Source organism: Rhyacophila brunnea, unplaced genomic scaffold (genome assembly GCF_057557595.1).
Source record: "Rhyacophila brunnea isolate RB1 unplaced genomic scaffold, BYU_Rbru_1.0 scaffold_16, whole genome shotgun sequence".
NCBI lineage: Eukaryota > Metazoa > Arthropoda > Insecta > Trichoptera > Rhyacophilidae > Rhyacophila > Rhyacophila brunnea.
In genome coordinates, this window is record NW_028232816.1 from 30,370,489 (window position 1) to 30,395,840 (window position 25,352).

Below are 25,352 nucleotides of genomic sequence, written 5' to 3' on the forward strand. Positions count from 1 at the left end.
ATGGCGCCCCGGTACAAAGGCTTCATTATTGCGCGACGTTTGGTTCAATGTTAAACAAACGCTGCCTTGTAGTACAACTTTCGTCGAGATAATTTCACAGGTAACATTGTCTCGGCGCTTTTACGAAATTGTTTCCACGTCAACAGGTAAAATGACAGGGGCGTCCTGAGTTATTTCAAATCTATCAAAATAATGATTTATAGCAAATAGGAGTGACTCATTTTTCATTTTCAAAACAGCATAATATTAGCAGTTTATTGGACAAATAATAAACATGGACTATTTTTTTTATTCAACGAATAAGACACAAGATTTGAGAATGTAACATTCTATATAATGAATATTATGTAGGTACCTACATAATTTGAAAACATCTTATACATATTATACACATTATAAAAAATCATTTTGTAGACAAAAATACGATATTGTAAAAACAATATCGAATTGCGTTATAAGCATTTCATGTAACAACTAGTGCTAGTTAAAATCGTCGTAATTAACTAAGATACCCATAGCTTAACATAGTTCAAGCGCCGTCAGGTGTCTATTTTTTTTCTACAAAATGATTTTTTCTAGTGTGTATAATATGCATGAGATGTTTTCAAATTATGTATATTAACACAATGCTTACGGGCCCTTTTAATTAATTTTGTAATTAACGTGTTAATTTGCATTTGAAAAGTAATTAGCAAAAACACAATTTTGTGCGGCCCGTAAGCTATGGGTTAAATAATAACTGCATATTTTCATAATAAATGTTTTTTAATGTACTTTTCGTCGACATATACACAGAACAACACAAACATACAACCAAACCAACCCACCTCGCACCACACTTGGTCTTAATCAAGGGTATCAGGAGGCCTTACGTTTGGATGACGCATCAGCATTTTTTACGCCTGGGAGCAGACACCCAAGACTGATGTCGCCACGCACTCAGGTGTTCTTTGACTGAGTATACACAGAATAAATTAATAAGATAGCAATGCTAAAGTCAGCCGCCATATTCCAAGTCTATGAAGCCAGTTTTGTTTAATAACTCAATGACAGTCAAATCGCGCTGAGTTTTTTAAGTCCTTTCATTTAAAAAAATGTTAGCGTATTGTGCGAGGTTAAGCTTAAAATTACAAAAACGCTAGAATATAGTTTTAGGTAAAGTCTGTAGTGAGTTATATTCTACCATTTGCCAGAATTAGATATTTTGTATAGGTAGTGTTCATGTTTGTTGTTTAGTATTTCGTGACGTTTTTGGAGGTCAATTTCATGATTATGTTGTGTATACAGAGCTCCGGGAGACTATCGCTTCTTTTCTTGTATTGGGCAGTCGTTAATGAAATGCCATATGAACAGCAGTCATTGTCCTTCAGTTTAAATCTGTTTAGATAGGCTATCAGTGCTTCGTGGCCTATTAGTAATAGTATGAGTTCGTGTGATGTTTTTATGTTCCTGGAATGAGTGGTTGTAGAGATTATGTTAGGAATTAATTTCTATAGTATAATAGTTCTTTTTACGTAACTTGGAGGGAAGTATAACTATGTGAGATGAAGGCATTTTGTATGTTGTGGCTTGTTTTGTGTATTATTTGTCAGCTTCCTTATTTTCGATTATCTCTGTGTGACTTCTTATTTAGAATAATTTAGAGTTTGTTCCTATCATTTGGAGAACTCATTTGATTTTAGAACCAGTTCTTTTTAAATATTATACCCCGTTTACACGTGCATAGATTTACTGTGCACAGTAAGAAAATGTATGGGGAAACATATATTATCCTGCAGTTGGCAGGATTGCGTACATGAATCAAACAAGTTTGGAAGCTTCCGAATTGTGCTGATTTTTTACGCGCATGTAAGATCTGCGCTTGCGCAGTAAAACGATAATTTGCAAACCTGTCGGTAAAAAAAATAACTACTCATTTGAGGTTAACCGATTTTCAATACGTCCTGTCAAATAGTAGTATTACATAATAGTAGTAATGACAACATCGCGTCTCGCTTACTCTTGAAGAATGAGATTGGAGAGACAGTCAACACTTTTACGTGTAAACAATTATTGTCATGATAGTTTAAAATAATTACAAGATAAAAAGAACTTTTTATATACAACGTTTTTAAATTTTCTGTTGAATCATATAAACTTGACTTGCTAGCTTAAATGATCAAAAAAATTTGTACTTGATAGAAATAATACTGAAATGTCATTTTGGTTTCCATAGTAACGCACGTATATATTAATAATTTAGTTGCTAGGACCATCCGCTTAGCAACCAATAATGGTGACGAAATAACTTTTCATACAAAACAGAATTAACTGAAAACGAATTCAATTCTAAATGCACTGGAATCGTGTTCTGATATATTCTAAAAGTTTCAAATGTCTAGCTAGTCGGGATTTGTACCGGACAAAGAACCACCGGACAAATAAGAAGAAGAAGAATACGAGCTAAGAAAAACGTTGTAATAAGCACTCCGACAGTAATTCCATGCACGTGTACAGGTGATATAAATTTCATGTTGAGAACGTCTTCCATTATGATTTTATATATAGATCAGTGATGCCAACCGTATTATAATTATAGTACAATACTATAATTTTAATTCTGCGAAAAATGTAAAATACTATAATTTTAAAGGATTCAAGACGAAAAATGTTCCTGTACTATATATTTTTTAGAAATACTATAATTTTTACGCCTTTGTACTATAATCAGCATAGAAAAAGATAGGAACACTGATATAGATACACAGTGTTTTGTTTTTAAATAAATAATAATTATAATACGAACGGAAAAGTGATTTTGTTTCACGTAGTCGACATTGTTATGATAACAGCATTGGGAAATTCCCGCACACCAATGAGTAGACCGAGTCAAAACAGGCGGCGGGGAATTTTCCGCGATCATAAACTGTCTCGTTTTCGGCGACTAAATGTCGACATTTTTCATCCCCATGTCGACCTTACAGCTTCGCCCTAACGACTACCCCTTGATTGCGTTCCTTTCATTTACGCAGCGTATTTGTCATGTTTAATATGGACAAAAAAAAACATGGAAATTGTCAGCGTTTTGTCAAATAATTACGAAAAAACACCCTTCCACGGGTTCCAAATTAGTTATTTTTTTTGAAACTGACGATTCCACGATATTATATAATAAATATTTGTTTATCAACAACATTGATGGGTTAATTAATATCAGGAAACACAGAAATAATGGGAAGTGGGTAGTCTTTTCGGTGACAATGTAATAAGTTTTAAATCTCGAGTGTGTAGACAATATGGAATAGGCATAAAGCCCACCAAAAAAGCGCTCGGTGCGCTCACTACTGAGTAGGCCCCCTCCCACCCGCGTATTACCCTTCACCTATGTAATAAGGGGCCCAAGAAGCACAAAATAATTATTATTATCAGCGTCTCTCATAACAAAGCAATAAAAATATTATATTATTTCTCGGGGCTTGTAATTAATATTCACGATGACATCATTCTACCAGCGAAATATTGGACACGCAGCAAACTAAACAATGGGTTCACTGTTATTAAATTATGGCTTCTCGCCCGTCTATTGACGACGCTTCAAGGAGCGTGATTTTGCTTTCCGTGTTCAATGAATGGACTACGTTGTATTTTCGTTAATTCGTATCGCTGAGAAGCCAAAAAAACGATGAATCATGGGGCATGCGGGCACAATGCGTCGTCAAATCTAGTGTGCGCTGGCATATTTGATTACGTTGTATTTTCGATGATTCACATAGAATATGCGCGAGCGCCCCGCAAGTCCGCTTTAGTGGACTTTATGCCTTAAACGTAAACACGTGTTAAAGGGTATATTATTAGAGTCTGTATCACTAAAGCGAAATCCGCATCGGTATTATTTGATCACACTCGGTATAAAGTAATCCCGAATCAGGCTTCAAAACCTTGGTCTATGGCGACTGTGTTTTACATTTTTTATGTCGTATTAATCTGTTCTGTGGTTAATATAATTGGGTTGCTAACTAGAGTACCTATACGTTTTATAACTTTGCACTTTTTGTACTTTTCTGCACTGATACGCCTCTTTGCCTGATTACCTCGCATAAAATAAGAAAATAAATAGATAATATATGTAAAAAAATATTTTTAGAAAATATCATATATTTTCATCCTAGAGCCGGAGTGCAAATTTATGAAACATATACCCTAACTCTGATTGCATATCTAATGACATTTTTGACAGAAAATACATTTTTTTTATTGTTAGGAATGCACCTGGATAGTTCTATTCACAAACAATCATTCAGTTTCACACCAGTGAGATGCGATCTGTATTTTGTTTAATTATACCTATTCATTGTTGAAAATAATGGTTAAATTAAATCTGTATTATATGTCCCAATTAATCATGTAACTGTTCGTTACAAATGAAAGAATATATACTAAACCGGTCCATTAGGCGGCTCTCGTGGTGAAGTGCGTAAGGCGGTGGCTTTCCACCCGAGAGTTCTGAGTTCGATTCCCGGCGAGGACACAATATTTATATGTGTTTCTCAAAACCTGGGCGTTTGTGATTGTTCAAAAATTATTAACAGCCACCTTGTACGAAAAGGCACCGACATGGTCATACAAAATGTCTAAAATGTCAAAAACTCTATGGAGGTTGTTCTTAGAATCGAACATGGTGGTGTAATATAAATCATCATCATCAGCAGGGGCGCGGCAGCCCGGTGTGGGTCCTGGCCTCCTCCAACAGCTCCCTCCACCTGCCCCTATCCAGTGTGGCCGCTTTCCAATTCGGTACCCCCAGAATACGGCAGTCACTGGCAGCTCCATCCAACCAGCGAATCTTTGGCCTCCCTCTTCTTCTACATCCTATTGTATTGCTGGACATCACTCTCTTTGCCGGTTCATTGTCATTCATACGGTGCACATGACCTAGCCATCGCAGTCTCCCAATCTTAATTGATTGAACTGCGATGCAATCTTCGTAGAGCCGTACAGGTGTAATATAAAAACATTCTTAAATATTATTTGTATATTGAATGAATGAATAAATAATAATATGTAGTTAAACTATTATCTTATTTCAGATTCTTGTAAAAGTTTTTTTCATTTGGATCATAAAAAGTAACGTATTTATTCCTTAAGTACAAAAAAGAATAAATCTTTAAATGAAATAATATCCCCAATAGTACATTTTACAAGAGCTTATAATTTGAGTTTGACTTATCCGGGTTTATCTTGAAGTTGTTTGAAACCTTTTAGTTTTACGGCGAAATTCATCTTTCAGTTTTTGCAGGCACAGGGTTGGGAATTTCTGCTTCTGACAATAGTTCGGTCTCTCACCACTACTAAGTAAAACGTTGTTTAAATACAATCCGACATAATTAAATTATTAACCTTATCTGATATTAGGTACATATATCCAGTGGCAGTGACGTCCCGTGGGGTTAGGCAGATTGACTGTCGCTTGGGGGCTGCAGTTACTCGAAGGGCGGCAAATGAGGAGAATCATTTAGTATATAGAAATAGCTACCTAAACTTAATAGTAATATAGGTAAGTAATAACCGAAATATCTTTAATTACAAATTCAGCTCACTGGTTGGAAACAAAACGTATTAATTAACATAAAATATTCAACAGGACTGTAATTTTTTGTCCGGTTTGCGATGTCTAGTTTACTTCCGTTGCCTTTCGACGTCCTTAGTGACCAGAAACAACATATTGTGCAGATTTGCGAATAATTACAATCTGACTTATTGTTGTTGCCAAGTTGCGTTGGCATTTTGGCGCTGCCTAGGGTCGGCATTTTGCATTGGGACATCACTGTCCAGTGGCGTATCAAGAAGCGTGCAAGTGCAAGTGCAGGCGAGTTTCGTTGAATATGCAAAAATAAAAATTTAACTCAAAACTTCATCCTAAAATTACCAATTTATGAGAAAACGAACCTTTTTAATATGATTATAATAAAAAAAAATAATGTCGGAGAAAAATTTTTTTGGTGTTTATTATGATAAACCAATGTGTTTATGTAACACTATATATTATATATAACCAGCGCTCGAAATGGATAGGAGCGCCGTTCCGGTTCGTGAAATCGGCAAAATTATCGCTCCGTCTCTTGGAAAAAATAATTTGACTGTTTGACAGGAACACTGTTGTCAGTGAAAATAAAATTGGAAAATCTAGCATTAAGAAATGTCTAAAAATACCCGATATGATTTCAACCCACATGCTCCTGAAGAGCATGCTCGATCTCAAAAGACACCGGGTGCATATTGGTGCATAGGTACTTCTTGTATTTCGTAAGGGGCGCATTTTTAATTACTGCTGCGGGTGCTAAAATACCTCCCTACGCCTCTTGTAGTAAGTAAAATACTGATTGAATACAATCCAGCATAATTAACTTATTAACCTCTTCTGATATTACATAATTATACCAGTATATTACATGTACGATATACTATTAGTATTCCGATAATTTGAAGCACATTGACACAATCAGACACGCAATGTCATGAAAGATAAACAGTTTCACATCATAATAATGTGCTTCTCAAGCAAATAATATTGAGGGTAAAACAACGTACATTTCACTCCAAGCACGAAACCAAGCAAGTGCTTAATCTCGCTTCAAGTTCGTCAGGCAGTTGTCAAAACTTTTAAAATGTCGAGTTCATCAAAATTTTCCCATTTATGGTGAGACACGTTCTGAAAGGCCTCGAGTTTAAAGGGTAATTGAATAACGTAGAGCATGAAAAACTTTGTAATTATTATTGTAATTATATCTAAATTTACGAACGGGTTTGTAATTTTTTAAACGAGAAAAGGTGTGTTTATTATATTATTACGATGTTGGATTGGCCAAACAAAAATTATTGCATTTTTTTGGTTGGACAAACGCGTCATGGAATGTGACTAAATTCATTCTATACCGCAAATTCATTATGTAACTTGGAGCGATTACTTTGGATTGGTCTGAAAATTAAAATGGAGGCCTCCAAACCAGTCACATAATCATTAAATTATATAACATATTATATTTTAAATAAATAATATCGATTTACATTTTAGAGGACAATTAATGTTAAAATTGGTGATGTCCCGTGGGAGTACTGCAGGTCATGGTAAAATAAGGCAAACATTTCGAATATTATATACCTACATTTTTTATAGTAGATTGCGACAAAATTTTAAATATATGGGGATGAACAACTCAATCCGTGTCAGCATATTGATCGGCGATATTAAATACATTACCGCAATTACAAATTCTTTAACATCGATTTCCTGTAGTGTCCAATTATGGTAAACTCAGTAAATAGCTTACTGCAATTATTATTTCCGTGATATTCATTTTTCCACATAGTCAGCTATATCCGCTGACGCAAACTCCATATAAATACGCTGACTCAATTACAGTCGAACTTGGTTATTACGAGGAAGATGGGACCGATTGAATTTGCTCGTTATAAGCATTACTCATTATATCGTTAAATAAAATTTTTCGCGCCGCGTTCTATTTAAGCATAGGACGTAAAAAATCTGAAAACACCGTAAAAATCCCCGAAACAACCATGGCATTCATAAACTACAAAATAAGTTGTTTATTGTAATGAAGTGCTGAGCCGCCGGCGCTGGTAGGTACCTACTGAGTACTGACATCAAAAAGCTTGAATTTTTTACATGCAATTTCAACCATATGCGTGGATACGTTTTCAATGTTGTCGGCGAAAACACCAATTATGTACTTAGACACTTAATTAGTGCCATAAACATAATCCGTCTAGTTAACTGCCCGATCGGATTTTATTGCTTAGGGTCGAAAATGTTGTTTTGAAATGATCGACACATTAACAGTTTTGCTCGGTATACCCAAGAAGTAGCTCGTTATAACAGTGAATAAATGTATGAAGAAATTCATAAAGTAAAATGTCAACGAATGTTTCCTCATAACATCCAAGATCTCGCGATTTCCGTGATCGTAATAACCAAGTTTGACTGTATAATAATTATTTCCTAAATATTATTTTCTTCCAACCCTCGATTCTTCTTCCACAACATCATGACCCCCACAAATAATATTATGTTTGTCTAAATTGTATACAATAAAAATTATATTTTTTATAAAATATCGAAAGAATTGATTTATTTCATATATTCTAAATCAAATCGGTATCGTATATTATATCGTATACTTGACATATATATTATATATTATGTATTGAGAATTGAATTTTATAACATGCAATCGAACGATCACTCCATGTGAAGTGGAAAACAATCCAATTGCCGAGTAAAGTTTACTGTGACGGAAAACTACCAGGCTCGCAGAAATTGTCAAGAGATATGGACGATTGAATATTCTGAGTCTAGCTAGAAACAGATTGATATTGCTTGCTAGTCAAATGGGACTACGGGTGTTGCCAACATTCTGCTAGCCTGATACTTTTATATATTTGATTCACGGTATTATCCACTCCAGACGGAGCACATGGGTCCCCAATCTGATAACATTGTTGAATGAATACCTCTTCAATTTTTTTATTCCAACTTCATCAAGCAATATAGTATATTATGTTATAATGGTAGTAAATAGGGTAAATGTTGGACACTTACTTTGTGTAAAAAATAATGTATAGTTGTTAGTTATTCACTCCCATTACATCCATGATTTCGGAAAAAATACACATTGAAAAAAAACATGACTTGAATTTATTTTGAGACGGACATTTTTTCACTACTTCACCGAGGGCGCACGAATAATACAGTGACAGTAAGAAAATCTTGCTCCTGAGACATTCCCAGGCGTTAAAAACGGCTGATGCTTCACATCCAAACGTAGCGCCCTGTGATACGCTCGATTAATACTTAGACTCCGATTTTCTATAAGCCGGCGTACACGTCATCGCGTCGCTAGCGTCGCATTGACGATGAAGTTGGCGGGAGGTGGACGTAATACAGTGTTAAGATCATGGCCCCCACAAAAGGGGGGGGGGGGCTGACAGAGCTCTAGCCTGGGGGCCCGGGCTTAGGAAGGGCCCGGCGGGGCGAGCCGACCAGATAATTATAAACACACATCACAAATTCTCTCTAATAGTAAAAAAAATTGCCTGCGCCGCTATTTTTCTTCAATAATGTTATTATTTAAAATGTGGTTGTACGAGTACGATACAAATTTTAATTGTGTATCGATATTCGACAACTCCATAATTCAAATGGATGTTTAAAATTAAATTATACAAAAAAATACTAAATATGCACATTAATTTTACCGCGTACATTATACTGTACAGCGTCACACTGCTTTTATCTTTAGCGATAGGTAGGGGGCCCGCTTCGGGATGTGGGGGCCATGGTCAAGATGCTGAAGCGGTGGAATTTAGGAATTTAGTTCCACTAGTGACTAGGTCATAAAAGATCCACGATGACGTGTACGCCAGCTTATAGAAATCGGTCTCTTGTGGTCCGGGACGGTTTGGATTGGAGGGAACCATTATGTAGTCGATTCATCCGAGCCACAATCCTCAGTCATGAGGTCCTGACGAAGAATAAGAAGTAATATTCCATTTAATTAAGTAATTCCTATTTTATCTGTTTACGGGGGAGGGGTCCGGACCCGAAAAGCCTTCCCTTGTGTATTCTGCCTAACCAGACGGACGTCGCTACCCTTATGTCGCATTTAGACCAAGCAAGTGAATGTTTGTTCTTCCCGCACTACAGCGAATTTCGCTGGAGTAAGGGAAGAACAAACATTCGCACGCTTGGTGTAAATGCGGCTTTATATTTATATTGCACGCAAATTTAGTAAAAAAAAAGTGTAAATCTCCAATAAATTTAACAAGACCCCGTGTAGATAACACTGGATGGCGGCGCTTTGATTTGCGAGAAGGCGCCGCCCTAGGCCGACGCGATCGTGGGCGGAAACCGTAACGGGTCGCTCAAAAAAATATTTATACGCCCGGACACTGACTGATATGGTTGGGATTTTGCCTTTGGAATGTGATATACAAGGAGATTATCTACCATCGAAGTAGAAACACTTCGACCGAATAATTCCTGTTTTCACAGTCAATTAGTTAGTCACTTCGATTTTTGACATAAAACTCAAATACAGAATATTGAAAATCTTCAGTGTCATTAAACATATCAAAATACTAGTTATAGATTATATATTATACCTAAAAACTTTGTATTAAATAAGAGAACCTCAAAGCTAAAGGGCCAATTTTGAATTCAAAAGTACTTAATACTTACATATTTTTGAGAATTGTGCGTATTTAACTAACTTATATGTATCGGGGAAGCACATTTTTTAAATGTTAAAACATCGTAACGGAAAAACTAAAAGTGATGTTTAATATATCGTAACAATAGTAATTAACTAGGTATGCATATTACTAGAGATTAAATTGCTGATACATTGTTAAATGCAGTCTGGCCGGACAAAAACAATCTTGAGAATTTTCAAGATTTCGAGAAATTAATAAACCAATTTCTATTTCTATTTTTGAATCTTTAGAACCAAAAAGGTCTAGAAATTACATTCATGGGTGGTTTACAATAATTATGGATCTAGTCCAATTTTCATAAAATTTGATTTCAGTGACTAGATAAAACAGATTTCTATATTATTGTGCAAATTACACAGCTCTGCAATTTTCCTCATAAATGCAATACTTGTATTGATAAGACATCGAATTGAATGTGAATCATGTCCATTTTGAAAGTTCAACATTATAAAGAGGTATTTGCTAATATTAATAAAGCCTGAATATACTTTATGTTTCGACTATTTATTTAAATTGATCCATGTACTATTAAAATATAGTAAGTATATACAGTGAAAACATTCCTGAATTTTACAAAACGAGTTTTAACTTTAGGTCTTAATATCTCAGAATCCATTTTGATGGATTTGATCCATAATTATTTTGATCCAGCCATATATATATGTATTGATTGAAATTAATATTCGTCCACGGGATTCCATTTCAAATCTGTCTGAATTAAAATGATCCAAATTTGAGTAGGGTAAAAAATAAACAGTTAAATGTAATATAATTGTGCTTATTGCAGAGTAAAAAAGTATTATTGGGTTGTTTTAATCCAGCTGGGACTCGAATCAGAGGCTTATTGAACGCAAGGCGCCGACGTCAAAAGCTGAAGCAGTAATCCAATAAGCAGTTTCAATTCAAATTTAGAATGACATCTTAAGCCGGGAGGTGCTGTGTTGCCATCTCTCGAAATGAAAAGCGCAAAAAATATCGCCGCTGCGTAAAATGTTACCGAAAGCAATAAATAACGACGGGAAAAAGTCGGGGAAAAAATATTTTCCCCGCGCCGCGATTCATTGACTTTCCCGAGACGGGGAAAATCGCCGATAAATTCAATAAACATAGCCGCTCGTCCTTGTTTACTCGCAGTTCCTCAAGCAAGTCTTTGACCCAATTTCGCACCCGCGTCCGACATCCAGACATACAAAAGATTTTTTTAAAAATACAAGTTAAACATTATCTCATTAAAAAATACAATAAAAACAATCCACAGGCAAGGTTTTGAAAATTCTATACTAACGCCGCGCCAGGGCGAAAACTTTCTACTGCAAATACAATAAACTTGATAATTTTGTGGACAATAAAGGCTGATACAATTATAGTAACTTCAGAAACTATTAAATTAAAGAAATCAGTTGGATCCCCGAAGACAGCAAAAAGACATAAAAAGACCCTCAATGTTGTCCTTATCAAAAATGTTACTTACGATACGATTTATTCAAAACCTGAAGAGGTAGTGTTTGGAGAAATGCTTTAACTCTTCAATTATTTTTAATAAATGTGTAATATTAATTATCGAATTACAGCAGTGTTTCCCAAACTTTCGACATCTGTGTACCCCTTCTATAATTTTCGTAACAGTGAGTACTCCTCGTCAAAAAAATGCTTATACTTTAATAACAATCAAAATATATTTATTTTTTCCTTTTTTAGTAGGTACATAAACAAAATAAAATAAACGAAAAATAAAATTTATTCATAATAAAATATAAATAAAAGTTATAATACAAATTATTTATTGTAATCAATGAGAATAATGAAATTGTTTATGTTGAGACAGATCATCCATCGTAATTTGGTTCCCTGGTTGTTAATTTTAATCTGAGATGCGGTTCCACATCCAAAAGCCTATTCATTTTTTGACTTAATGTCTACAAAAATGATGAAAAAGGAACATCACACGCCTAGATATGAAGTTGGAAAAGGTAGGATGTGTTTCAGGACTTTCTTTTAAAACTGGATACACATGTTGCATTTGCAACCAGAATGATGTTAAGGTACACTCTTTAGGTATATTTATTTTTAAAGAATCCGTCTGAAACTAATTTAAACAATTATTGCTCTTCTTCCGCATGCCATAAACCTTCTAGCATGGATGTTGTATTGATGTCGTATTAATGATTGTTGCACCAGGCGCAGCCAAAGCCTGGTGCAGCGCGAACCCCACCTAACTCTTCCCGTACCCCAGAGGGTACGCGTTACACACTTTGGGAAACACTGCGTTACAGGTTATGAAGCTTTTTGAAATCTTTTAATAATTATTGAGCTTTCAAGGCTTCATTTGAAGAACAATTGGCTGGTTTTGTTTTAAATATATTATTAAACATACTGCCATGAGAGATAAGTTAATTAAATATTTTACATTTTTGAGAGGCTATTCATTAAAAAAGAAAGAAGTTAAGTTAAGATTAAGTAGAAAATATAAAAAAAAAAACTGCTAATGTTTACATTGCAAATTCTAGAAGCGAGTGAAGTATTATTGTTATGTTACTCCAATTATTTCATATATTTTTAATGGTTAAAATGTTATATACTGTGGAGTGTTCTTGTTTTATTTTGTTGTTTAGTATCTCATAGCGTTTTTGGAGGTAAATTTCGTAATGACATTGTCTATATAGAGTCCTGACAAGCCATTGTTTCTTTTCTAGTATTGAGCAGTCGTTAATGACATGTCACATGCTATTTGAGAGGTGTTGCCATCACATGGACAGTAGTCATCGTCAAATAGTTGGATTTTGTTAGATAGGGTCTCAATGTTCGATGACCATTTACCACAAATCGATTTTGGATAATATTCAATAAAGCAACTCAACGCAACAATAATTTAGATACAATAATTTATTGAACGTAATGCAATAAAATTGCAACGAAATGAGTGATGCATGTGCATTGTACACGGGCGACCACATCAAAGCTCTCGAATGTGTCACTGCATCAGTTACCCTTTAACTCGACGTTATTTTATGAATGACATATAAGCGCGAAATATATTATGGTGCATGTCGCGTAATATCACGTGACGTGACAGTAAGCTACCGCTACGGAAAAAAGTGTATAATGTCATGTGTTTTTCTTGGTGTTTAAAATGTTATTATACTGATGCTCTCATCCCGTAGCACATTTTGAACCTATAAACGAACATTGTCAGTTTTCAAAATCTACCGAAATCACCAGAATAACAATGAGGTCACCCCACGTTGTACTGCACTGCATCGACACATGCATGACTCAACGAAAGTTTTTTTTTTATCATTTTCTACATGCCTACACATTTTCGAATAATGTCAAAATTGCGTGTGTTTTAGATTTACCGGTTGGCACTATGTATTTTCTATAAGAATGCTAATTATCTATGGTCTGCGGGTTGGGTTCTGTTCAAAATATTATTGAATTTACAAAGACTCGTCACTAGGTTACTCCATCATTGAATTTACAGAGATCGTGTTCGTTCAAAACATTCTGCAAAATAACGAAACCATAGACTAAAATTGTCGCAGTGACAGCGTGATAGTAAGCGACATGCATCTCAATATAATCACAACTTTACAGTTAAGTATATCAGACATATTATTATCTGCGATTAGACCATTGTCAATTATGTACTCACTCATACATGAGGTTAATTACCCTGACTCATCATTTTATAGAATATTTAGATGAACAATAATAAAACATGGAAAAAAAGAATTTGTAAAACTAAGGTAATTACGCACATTTTACCACACCGCCAAAACACAGAATATTATTTTATCAATAACTATAGATTTAGCCAACCTAAACGCGTTCTAAAATCACCATCAAATATTGTAATACAAAATACCTACATGACTCCTACTGGTGATTATAGCCCCTTACTCTAAGCGTAACTCAATAAAGTTTTTTTTATAAGTAAACTGCTCGAGGCATGCTCCTTTGAATGTGTTCTAAAGGGAGACAAATTGCATTGTATCCTGAAGACCCGATCTTCCACAATAGATATCCTAAAGACCTGATCTTTCACAATGGCTATCCTTGTATGACTTTCCGTTTACCAAAGAAACGGGGTTTTTGTTGAGAAATAGTGAATATAAAAGAACGGCTCCCCTTGACTTAAAAAAAATGATTACCGTTCTCATATGTCAAAGAAAATGTATAAAGTACAAACTTTTCTAATATATTATAACGATTATTTCTGATACCGGATTTGATTTTCCCCTTTTTTGTGTGAGCCTATTTTATTTTGCATTATAGGCCTTGTTCTAAAACTAACTTAGTACCTAGTTACTTTAAAAGTTTGTGAACCATTTTAATATGTATTATGTAAATTGTAGCTTTAGAAAGTATGAATGTCCTTTAAGTTAAGCACATAATATATTGTTTATAAAACAAGGTCAAACAAAGGATTTGAACGATTGATGGACCAGGTATGCCCAACGAATCTGGTCGATTGGCAAGTCATGAAAGGTACATATATATATATAATGTTTGAGGCTTTCACGGTTGTTTTTTATCGTAGTAGATTTTTGGGTTTCCACCGTGTGTCCTTCTTACTTCTTTACCCGACGTTTCGAGCTCGTTGCAGAAGCCATTATCAAGAGATGATCTATTTATGATGAAAATGTTTTGTAGGTATGTGAATGTAAACGTTGCTCTAAGAATGTCAAAATGACGTTGCTCAGAGTAATCTGCCAATCGTTACGACCAGGGATACCGGCTCGAATATTGGATTTTGATGATAGTGCCGGAAGCCATGACGTTTTTAACCGTAATCCATCATCCCTATTAATATTTTCAGGGTTTCTATGGATTTCTATGGATTTCAGTGACCTTTTTTACCAATCGTGCAAAATACCCTTTATTCCTTTGTTACATATATTTATAATATAATTTAATTAATAATATTAAATAAAACAAAATATGTAGTACTGATTAAACTGTATTAAATATTATTCTGGACCAGTTTCGTCCGCTTCACATGAACATTGTCAACTCTTGCATATGACTTGCAATTAATTTAAGTTTTAGTTCAAGTATCAATTTATTATATTAGTTTAACTATAATATTATTATTTAGTCTAGAGGTAAAGAGAATTGGAAGAAAAGGTGAAAAACCTCGACCAATAATAGTAACTTTTACTACTCTCAGTCTCATGATTAACATACTCGTATTTAAACAAAAGAGAGCGCTGAAAGACACTCAATATTATATGAAGGAGGACTATCCACAGGACATTTTAGAAATAAGAAAAGAATTACAACAGCAAATAATCCTAGAGAAAGAGAAAGGCAATACAGTCAGAATAAAATATGATAAACTGATCATAGTAAAACCTAACAATAAAAGAACACTCCCTAAATTACCTGAAAATAACCCCATACCACAGAACGATAGAAACATTCAACCCACCAAAAAGAACAAAACGCTCCAACCACAGACATCGTTTTGAAGATCAAGTAGCTTATCAGAAGGAGCCCCAAAACCGGGTATGCTAAACTTCTTAGTCAACAAAAATACCAACACGATAACAAACAACCAAGACATCAAAGACAAGAACACATAGCAACCAACCCACCCCTCCCACGATCCCAAGATCTCATACATGAACATATTATAACAAAAAACAAAATCCATCTTCCAATACGGCCGGTCACCGAGGAAGATCACGACCAAAACCCTCCAAAGAAAAATATAACGACGCTAACAAACCTTACATCTATCTCACTAACCAAGCTCTACATAGTAACCTACAATATAAGATCACTGTCATCGTACGAACGCTTGATAGAATTGAGAGAGGCAATAAAAGATATAAAATTCGATATTATTATTTAGTCTATGTTTTCTAGAGAAGAAATCAGCTACAAACTAAGTAGGCACATATTATGATTTATATTATTTAAACATTTCAGGCTGATACAAATTAAAACGGTGTCTCCTGATGGAATAAACCCAAACACTAACCAATCAACTCGTAAGCCTTGTTTTTAATTTAAATTGGTTTTTATAGAATTTATTAAATTACTTTTTGATTATTTTTAAAGAGCTGATTTAAGAGAGATTTTCCAATATACATATATTATAACAACGTCACACAGGATCTTCGTTATGGACTTCATTTTACAGCCGATACCACTGAAAAGGCAGTACTAGTACTACACAGTTTAGGTGCCTCTGAGTTCTACTCTAACTTGTAACCTCCAAATACATTCACGTACAGTTATATTATGTATCATTTTACACGACTGTTAATCTAAATAACAATGGCTATTTCTAGTTGCAGTCTTCTTGGTCGTAGGAATGTCAAAAAAGTATCGATAGTGAATTGAATAAAACTAAAAGTGATAGCGAGTATTTTTTGACTATCATCAGTGAATACGTGTATTAATTAAGGGTCTAAGTACCAAAAAGTAGTATTGCCTGTGGTTACAAAATACTGAGTCATTGCAGTAAAATTGCATGAAGCAGACCTTTTGAAAAATGTGTTACTTATGCATTACTGCAGTGGTACTTACACCATTATAAATAAAACACGCCAACGGACTTACAACGTCGCCAGATTTAAATATTTTGCTATATTTTTTTGACTTGCTTGAGGCACTTAGACCATAGTTGACATTATTGGCGTTGGTATGTAGAACACTTTTCTATAAAAATGTCAGTTTTAATTTTTTTGGTACTTAGCGCCTTAATTAATACACGTATTCCTATTATGGCTTGGTTTTCGCAGGGTTTAATTGAATTTTAAAAACTAACCAACACCATTTGTAAATTGCAGTCTTATTTTAATGAAAACAAATACGTATGACTGACAAAGTTTAGTGTGCATCATATTATGACGACCTCCACCCTTTGTCACTGCTATAATATTATATTCTTCTTCTTTAGACCATGTCCGATCCTAATAGGATCATATGGGCCTCCACAGAGTGGAGGTTTGTATTGACAGATTTTTGTTTTTACGAGAAATGGATGTCAGCCACTTGCTCAACATATTAGGTCCATACTCTGACTCATACACAAATTGAAAAACAATATGTGTACTAGCCAGACCCAGGATTCGAACCTGGGACCCTCGACTCTATAGGCCGGCATTTAAGCCACTCGGCCATCGTGGGTGGGGGGTGGGTGGGGATTATATACATAGTATATATCGTCCCCTTAAAACAGAACAAGCCTAACTGATTTTTTGTGAAAATACCTACTTTTATTGTACTAAAAAAATCTTTTTTGGTTCTTCATGGAGTCAGAACAAGCGTATCTGAATTTTATTATGAACGTAAAAAAGGTTATCAGCTTAGATCATTCCAAGCTTAACTTCAATCTTAAAAACATTTTGGAACACAATTAACTTATCTGACGTTATCTTAAGAAATATGTAACAGAATATACTTTTTAATGTTTGTTTCACATAAACAATACTTTGAACTAATGTATTATCGTATATTTAAATCAATATTCGTATATTCACAGTTTTCAAATTAATGACAAAAAAAATTTAAGAGTGCTCTAATGTAAAATATAAAAATATCAGTTAGGCTAGTTCTGTTCTAAGGGGACGATATATATTACATATTATTATATAAGTACATATTATGTGCATTTGGCAGACCCATGATTCGAACCTGTGGCCTACGACATTATAACCCGACGCCTAAGACCCGTTTCAGACGGGACACCGGTGTCGCGCTCGTATATAATAAGGAGGTCTTTGTATTCGAATAAAAGGGCCTTTGTATTATGTTTATGAACGCCCCGAGCTAATGAGTCAAAGCGTGTCCGGTACACTTCCGGCCACTACATTCACAAGCCGGTGATACACATGTTTTTATAACCGCAGCCAGTTTTATGTTCTAATTTATATCGTGAAATTATGCGTTGACTCATTAGCTCTGGGCGTTCATAAACATAATACAAAAGCCCCTTTATTCGAATACAAAGGCCTCCATATTATATACAAGCGCGACACCGGTGTCCCGTCTGAAACGGGGGTAAGCCGCTCCAACAATGTAATAAGTTGAAATGTAATATAATATAAAATGTAATTAAAACATTTCCAGTGAAAGTGGGTTATAATATGAAACCACTAACCTCTCAAAGTCCTCGTTACATTATTGATCTAGTCAAATTTCGTAGTTAATTAACCGCACATAATAATCCAAATGAATTTCCAATAACCGACTCAATCAGTGGAGAGAAAATTCATTTCGCGTAATTTGCGCTGACTCGAACAAAACGTTGAATACTGAAAGGAAATAATAATCCCCTATTTAGGCGGATTTGTTCTGGTTATAGGAAAATGCTGCCTTGCATATTATATACGTTACATAATATAACGTTGATGAAAATCTATACGAGGCTCAAAAGTCAAGTAAATGGCTGCAATGAATATAATGAATGATTGATTCGAATTTTGAAAAAGCTTACTATCGGATTTAAGTTCATTTTGCCAGTTTCAAGTTTTATATTTTTTTCACTACAATTAGATTACCATATATGTATCGAACAATATTATTTGTAAGTAGGACCAGGTAGATTTTTTTAATTTACTTGTGGTCGAAGAATATATTTAAATCTCAGAGTAATAATATAAATAGAGTGTGTATTTTTCGGCAAAATGAAGCCGCATTTCTTGGATATAACGCACAGTAGAACCTCAATTTTATTATTATTAACTTAACTATGCAACGTTATACCATAATGTTGTTTCTCCGTACAGCTACCAAATTTAATCACAATATAGTAAACCATATTTTCTACTAAATTAACGAAAAATAATTACCGGAAACTTTATATTTAACTCAAATACAATAAAAAAAGTTTTGAAATGATTGTAGTAATTCAAATCAATATTAACCGGCGACGTGCTCAAAAAATATTTAATTGAGCTGTAGAAATTCTATCTTACTCTAACGCATATTGCTGAGATATCAACATCATCAGCCTGAATCTATCCACTGCTGGATGAAGGCCTCTCCAAACTGATTCCACTTCTCTCGGTCCGTACTTCCGCAGAACTTTATCATTTCATCGATCCAGCGGCCTCTAGGTCTACCTTGCGGACGTTTTGTACCTCTTGGATACCACTGGATGATTAGATTTGTCCAAAGATTGTCCCTTCTGTCTGTGTCCAGCCCATTTTCATTTGAGGTTTTTAGCAAACTCTATTACATCGCAAACCCTTGTCTGTTCCTTATCCACTCATTCTTCTTTTTGTCCTTTCGCGTTATGCCCAGCATACACATCTCCATACCACGTTGTGCTACTCACTCTCTTTTACTTAGGATTCATGTTTCACACGCATATGTGATTACGGGAAGCATACACTGGTTGAACACTTTGCGTTTTATGTACAGTGGGAGGTCACTGCTGAGATATAAGCGTGCCAATCACTTTCTCAGCACTTATGGTTCGTTTTTGTTCAGGCCTTGATTTGAATACTTACAAACATAGTACCTATTTAAAAAAAGAATCATAACCTAATATAGTTAACTATCTACTGTTGGCATTGTAAAATTTTGACGTATTATTTCTCTCTGAATAAATAATTGTTTGACCCAAACAGACAGCTAAATTTTATCTATTTAAAAATTCCTGCGGTATATTGTTTCTGACAGTGAGTGAGAAAAGTTATGGTTGATAGTAGGAACTACTTACTTGCAGTGCACGACCATCGGTCCACTGTCCGTGGTGCTCATCAAGCGATGGCCGACGACCGCTCGTACTCTTCGTCTAAACTCCAGAATCGCGTTGGAGAACGGACACGTGTGTGAGTGCCACTGGGTGTAGTGGAATTGGAGAATGAAGCGTTCTTCAATTACTTTCTGTAACCAAAAACAAACAAAATGTTATTCACCTTATTCTACTCATTCAAGAATGCTGTCATAAGGTCTGGCCACACTGAGAGTAGGGTTGACTTAGCGCAGTGTTTCATTCGTCCAATATAATATGTAGGTATGTCCCAATAGATTTAAAATCCGTTTATTTTCAGAATGAAAATAGAATATTACAACTTCCGGATATTCACAACACACCATTAAACATACAAGTATATTATATATTATAGTCCGGCAGCATAGCTGAACATGTTATGCATGTAAAATCATGAAAATTAGCAAGATGAATTATTGTCATATTCTACATTCCGAAATGATGGAGAAAAATCATTTTTCCATTTGATTAATTTTCAGTTTCACGTTTTTGATGGTGCTGAATACAAATAAAAATATATTTGTTTGACGTACACATGCCGTGTAAAATTTTATAAATTTCAAACATCCCGCCATTTGCATACAGTACACAATAATCTTTGCGGCAAAACTGCAGGGGTTTGGTTTGGCAAGACATGGGTCTGGTTGCTCATGTGGACACGACCAGCAGGACGCAGAGCACGTCCTGTGGGACTGTCCACTTATGGGCCCCGAACGGGCGGAGTTGTTTGCCCGGGTCCGACCCCATTCGGGCCCAATAAGACACGCGGACATGGTGACAACCGAGGCCAATTTTGTGGCGTTTACTAAATTCGCCAGAGCGTACGGGGAGCGGGACACTCTCGATTCCCCTTGCGACTCTTCAAATTAAAGTCACTCTGATAGTTGCCATATAAATTAACATCACGCATTCGCACTTCGGTGCAAGGTTGCATCACCAGTCCCGTGCGGCTCTGCTCGGGACAAAATGAGGGGTTAAATTCTTTGATCTGGCACACGTAAGGGTTATGTTAGCCGGCCGCGAATGACGTGGCTGCATAATATACCTACATAACGGGTGCGGAGGTGGGAGTTTTACACACCAGTACACAATAATGCATATGTATATGTCTGATTAAGCTAAGCGGCTGTTAATCGACTATTGGATAACGAGATACCTATCTGATCTAAATTGTACTCGATATAACATACGACATAAATCCTTGGGATTGTTTACGTCATCTGATGATCGGTCAAGATATTTAGTTAGGCTATCATATATAACTGTGTAAAATTATGTCTACAATTATTGTTCATGTAATAATGAAAAAGCTACACAAAAATCGCTTCGCCAAATATATATATTCCACCCGGGTGGGAATGAGTTTAGGTGGATGCTGTTATAATGAAAAACATGTCTACTTAGCCCATTCTACTTCCATGTACTTTTTATGATGTTTCTTTTTTTGTATACGTGTTGTTAATAGCGTTAAATATTTCTTTGCCCCCCCCCCCACATGGCACGCTGTGAACGTCTTGAATTTATAATTTGTAAATTTCATTATTTATGTAAATATTTACGCAAGCAATCGACCGTATCACAGTTCACCGTGAGCTGGTGTCGGAAATAGATGGACGTAAAGTATTTAGATTAAATTCATGTCTAAGTAAAATTACGAATTGTTGTTTTTATTTAATAAAACGCATTTTTTTGTAGTACTTATTCCACTTTTAATCAATCGATTAGGACCGGTTTCGTCCACCTCAGTGGGACATTTTTAACTGAATACATTTTTTATCATAAGTGTGACCTCTGGCTTAGTGATAGATGAAGCCAATGTTAAAAAACGCTGGGTTAAATTATGTTTCCTAGGAAGAGTGTCTGAGAATATTTCAAGAAAAATAGATAAAAAAACTTTTCAATGTAACATTTTACAACACACACAATTTGAATTCAATACTGGTGAATACTAAAGATAGATTATATACACTTAACCAAAGTGGAATTCATCTATTAAGTTGTGACTCTTGTGATGCCAAATATGTTGAACAAACGGGACGTTCTTTTAACACTAGGATCAAAGAACATTTAGCCTGTGCCAAAAATGGTAATGAATCTTCATCTTTTTGAAATCATTTAAGTTTAAATAATCACTCTTCTAAGATCAGTAAAAAATTAAAATCCTGCATTTGAATGAGAAATCTATAAAATTGGATAAACAGGAAATCCTAGAAATTAATAGGTATAAATTTTTTCCGAATAATTTTATAATACCCTATTTAATATTTGGGATTGTTATAACATAACTTTATATATTGTACATTATTTATTATTTTACTTTTTATTTGATTTTGACTCATATTTTGGTTGTATTTGTTTTTATTCGATCTCACTTCAATTGATAATATTGTTTATTTTATTTTTTATAAATTTTTATTGTAAATTTTGACTAATCATAATTATTTGTTGATATTAATGTTATTGTAAGTGTAGATTGTTTCATATTTTGTGGTTTGTTAATATTTAAAATAATTTGTCTAATGCCCCTGACGTAGTATGAAATATTAATGTCCGACCTCATTAGTTTTAAATTAATCTTTTATTGGGAAGGTATTATTGGACGGATAATTATTTGTGTACCTATTGTTATATTATTTCTATCGTTTTTTATTTTGTTTGATAAATATTGTTTTAAAAAAATGTATTCATTTGAAAATGTCCCACTGAGGCCGACAAAACCGGCGAGGCAAACAACAATACAATGCAGTTCCACCATGAATTGACAGTTAACAAAATAAAAGAAAATAAAATTACGAAATAAAAACGGCCCAAATACAAAGGAAAGAGAAAAATAGTGTAGGTTAGTAAATTAGTAATACAATCATATTGTATCAAACATCAAGTCCTACCAATAGTATTTACAGCATTATTATCAGACGTTTGATACCAATTAATATCAAATAAGTGCTATGTTGGATCTAATAAAAATTAAATATTATTAGGTATTTTTTTTTTATTTATTAGCGTTATTTTTTATCTTTTACCTTTATTACACGACGCATTCTTAAGTTCATTTTCAAAAAGCTCACTTTACTCGCACGTAAAAGCTTAGTTTAATAGAGTGAGAATACTTGGAAAAAATGTTTAACAATCTAAAGATTACATCAGTATCATATTGTATAATATTATCAAATACAATGTTAAAAGTCTATAGTAAGTACCCACCGTCTAAATATTTTTAAGGAAGGAAAAGTTTTTGCTTTTTTCTAGACCAGCGAAAAGTGTTTAAACAACTTTTTAATTAAGATTTTATGGTTCTCAAAGTTATGGCTTAATGCATTTGGTTAATTATTAACGAAAAAAAGAGCACTAAAAACATTCAAAGGACTAAGTATATTTTCTTAATTTCTCCACCGCGGGGCAACTGACAGTTACGCAATAAATCATCTAAGAATGTTATGAAAGTTCCATAAAAGATCAAAGGGATGAAAATAAACAGAAAACAAAACTGCAGGGGCGCCCCACTTTGCTACCCAAGTGATTAATATCGCGACGCAGGGGACCTCAATATTAGGGTCGCAGAAGCAGAGATGGTAATTATAATTTAATGTGATGGGGTAATCTTGCTTGAACTTTATGCGTCGGGAATTGATTAAACAAGGAGAATTAGAAACACTCGGAATAATAAGATGTTAACTCAAATTTAAAAGGAAGTCTAAATCAAAATAAATTGAGATCATTAATTATAGTATCAGAGAAGTATGATGTGTGAAGAGGTATTTGAGACGATTGAATGCAACTATAAAAACGAGGAACATTTAAATTTTAACAAGTCTTTTCCTGCAAGTTAAAAACATATGTTTTTATGTAGTTTTATGAGACTTGAATAAAGAAGTGGGTAAGAGAGGTTGTAATGACTCAAGGAGGATTGAGTGTTTTCCAGAAATAACCTAACCTAACCTAAAGTTACCTAGCCTAACTTAACCTAACCTAATGTCATTTCCCTCCATTTTCGAAAGTGGGAAGCACGCTGTCACTTTGTATGAATTTTTGTCTGGATTCAGGGCTTGGAGGTGGACAAATAATACACCGAAATTGTGGTGGAAACGACGAGGTTTATTTGGCTTATATACTAATGGTTATATTTATATGAAGCGCAAGTCCGTTGTTTACTGTTTGGCCGTCTGGCGCGTATTAACCGCCATTTTGTGTTTCGCTTTCAGCGTGGAGCGTTGTCGAAAAACGGTGACGTTGCAAATATTTTTCAACGGCCGGGATTTACAGCATTGCCGGCTTTATTATTATTTATTTTCGTAATCAACCCTTACTATTTGTCGATTTGGTACCGATTAGGGCCTCTCCAGATTCACAGAGACATCCCCAAATGGGGGGCATTTGCGAATGTAACACTAACCTAAGAAATAATCCACTATATCGGCTATTTTCAAAATTTGTTTGCCGCTGGTTTCCTATAAACCGACAAGAATTGTGCTTTATTTAAACATGAATTTTATGTCAGTACTATACGACCCAAAGAGGTTGGACGCTCTTTAATATATGATCATATATTTCCGATACAAAATTTCACGATGAAGTGTGATACGACAAACTGCATACGTAAAAATTTCTGGACACGGTTTAATTTAGGAATGCAATACCTATGTCACAATGAAAATAATTTTAACAGTACTTTTATTGCAACAAAACAAAAGAACAAGAAGTAATCGAATGCAAAATAAATGCAAACTCTAAATTCAAAATTAGAAGGATCGAAAAAACTTGTTTTTTTGGAAAATCAATAGGTAGCTTCAAGTTTGTACCTGTCTTAGTTCGAACATTAATCTTTTAAACTGCCTAATGAATAGACAAGTAAGTATTATTATGAAATTATTTTTTTAGGATTCTTCCATATTATGTATAATATAAAACAAATTTCAAGTAAGAAATTGCCAGAAAAGTATTTAATATATTCAAAACAAATATTGACAGCAAATAAAAACGACAGAACATTCTAAACTGATCTAAACTGATAAAAAGTGTACGCAAAACTTTAAAGTTTACCCTAGGCTCCTGTCGATGTAGGGGTCTCAATTCTGACCATCACTGCATAGTGGTTGACCGGTCTATCCCGTGGGAAATCTTCAAGGATAGGGATTTATTACGATGCTGCCGGAGAGAGACGGAATGATGTTAGTGGAGACCCACTGGTATACTTTTCAGAATTCTTACATAATAATATACATTGACAGAAACTCTATTAAATGATTATTTTATTTACTTGTGGTTGCATACTGGACTTTTAATATAAATACTATACACATATCAAGTATTATTTTTTTTTTATCGAAAACTGGATAAACACAAGATTTAT

General features: G+C 34.4%; 1 protein-coding gene across 1 annotated transcript in view; it reads right to left on the minus strand.

Moving 5' to 3' along the window:
* The window catches only part of Ptp36E (protein tyrosine phosphatase 36E), a 653,618-nt gene that overhangs the window by 78,824 nt on the left and 549,442 nt on the right, over positions 1–25,352 (minus strand). Inside the window, exon 8 of the mRNA XM_085943740.1 lies at positions 19,949–20,115. Coding sequence (XP_085799866.1) covers positions 19,949–20,115 — 167 coding nt within the window. The remainder of the gene's footprint in view (positions 1–19,948; positions 20,116–25,352) is intronic.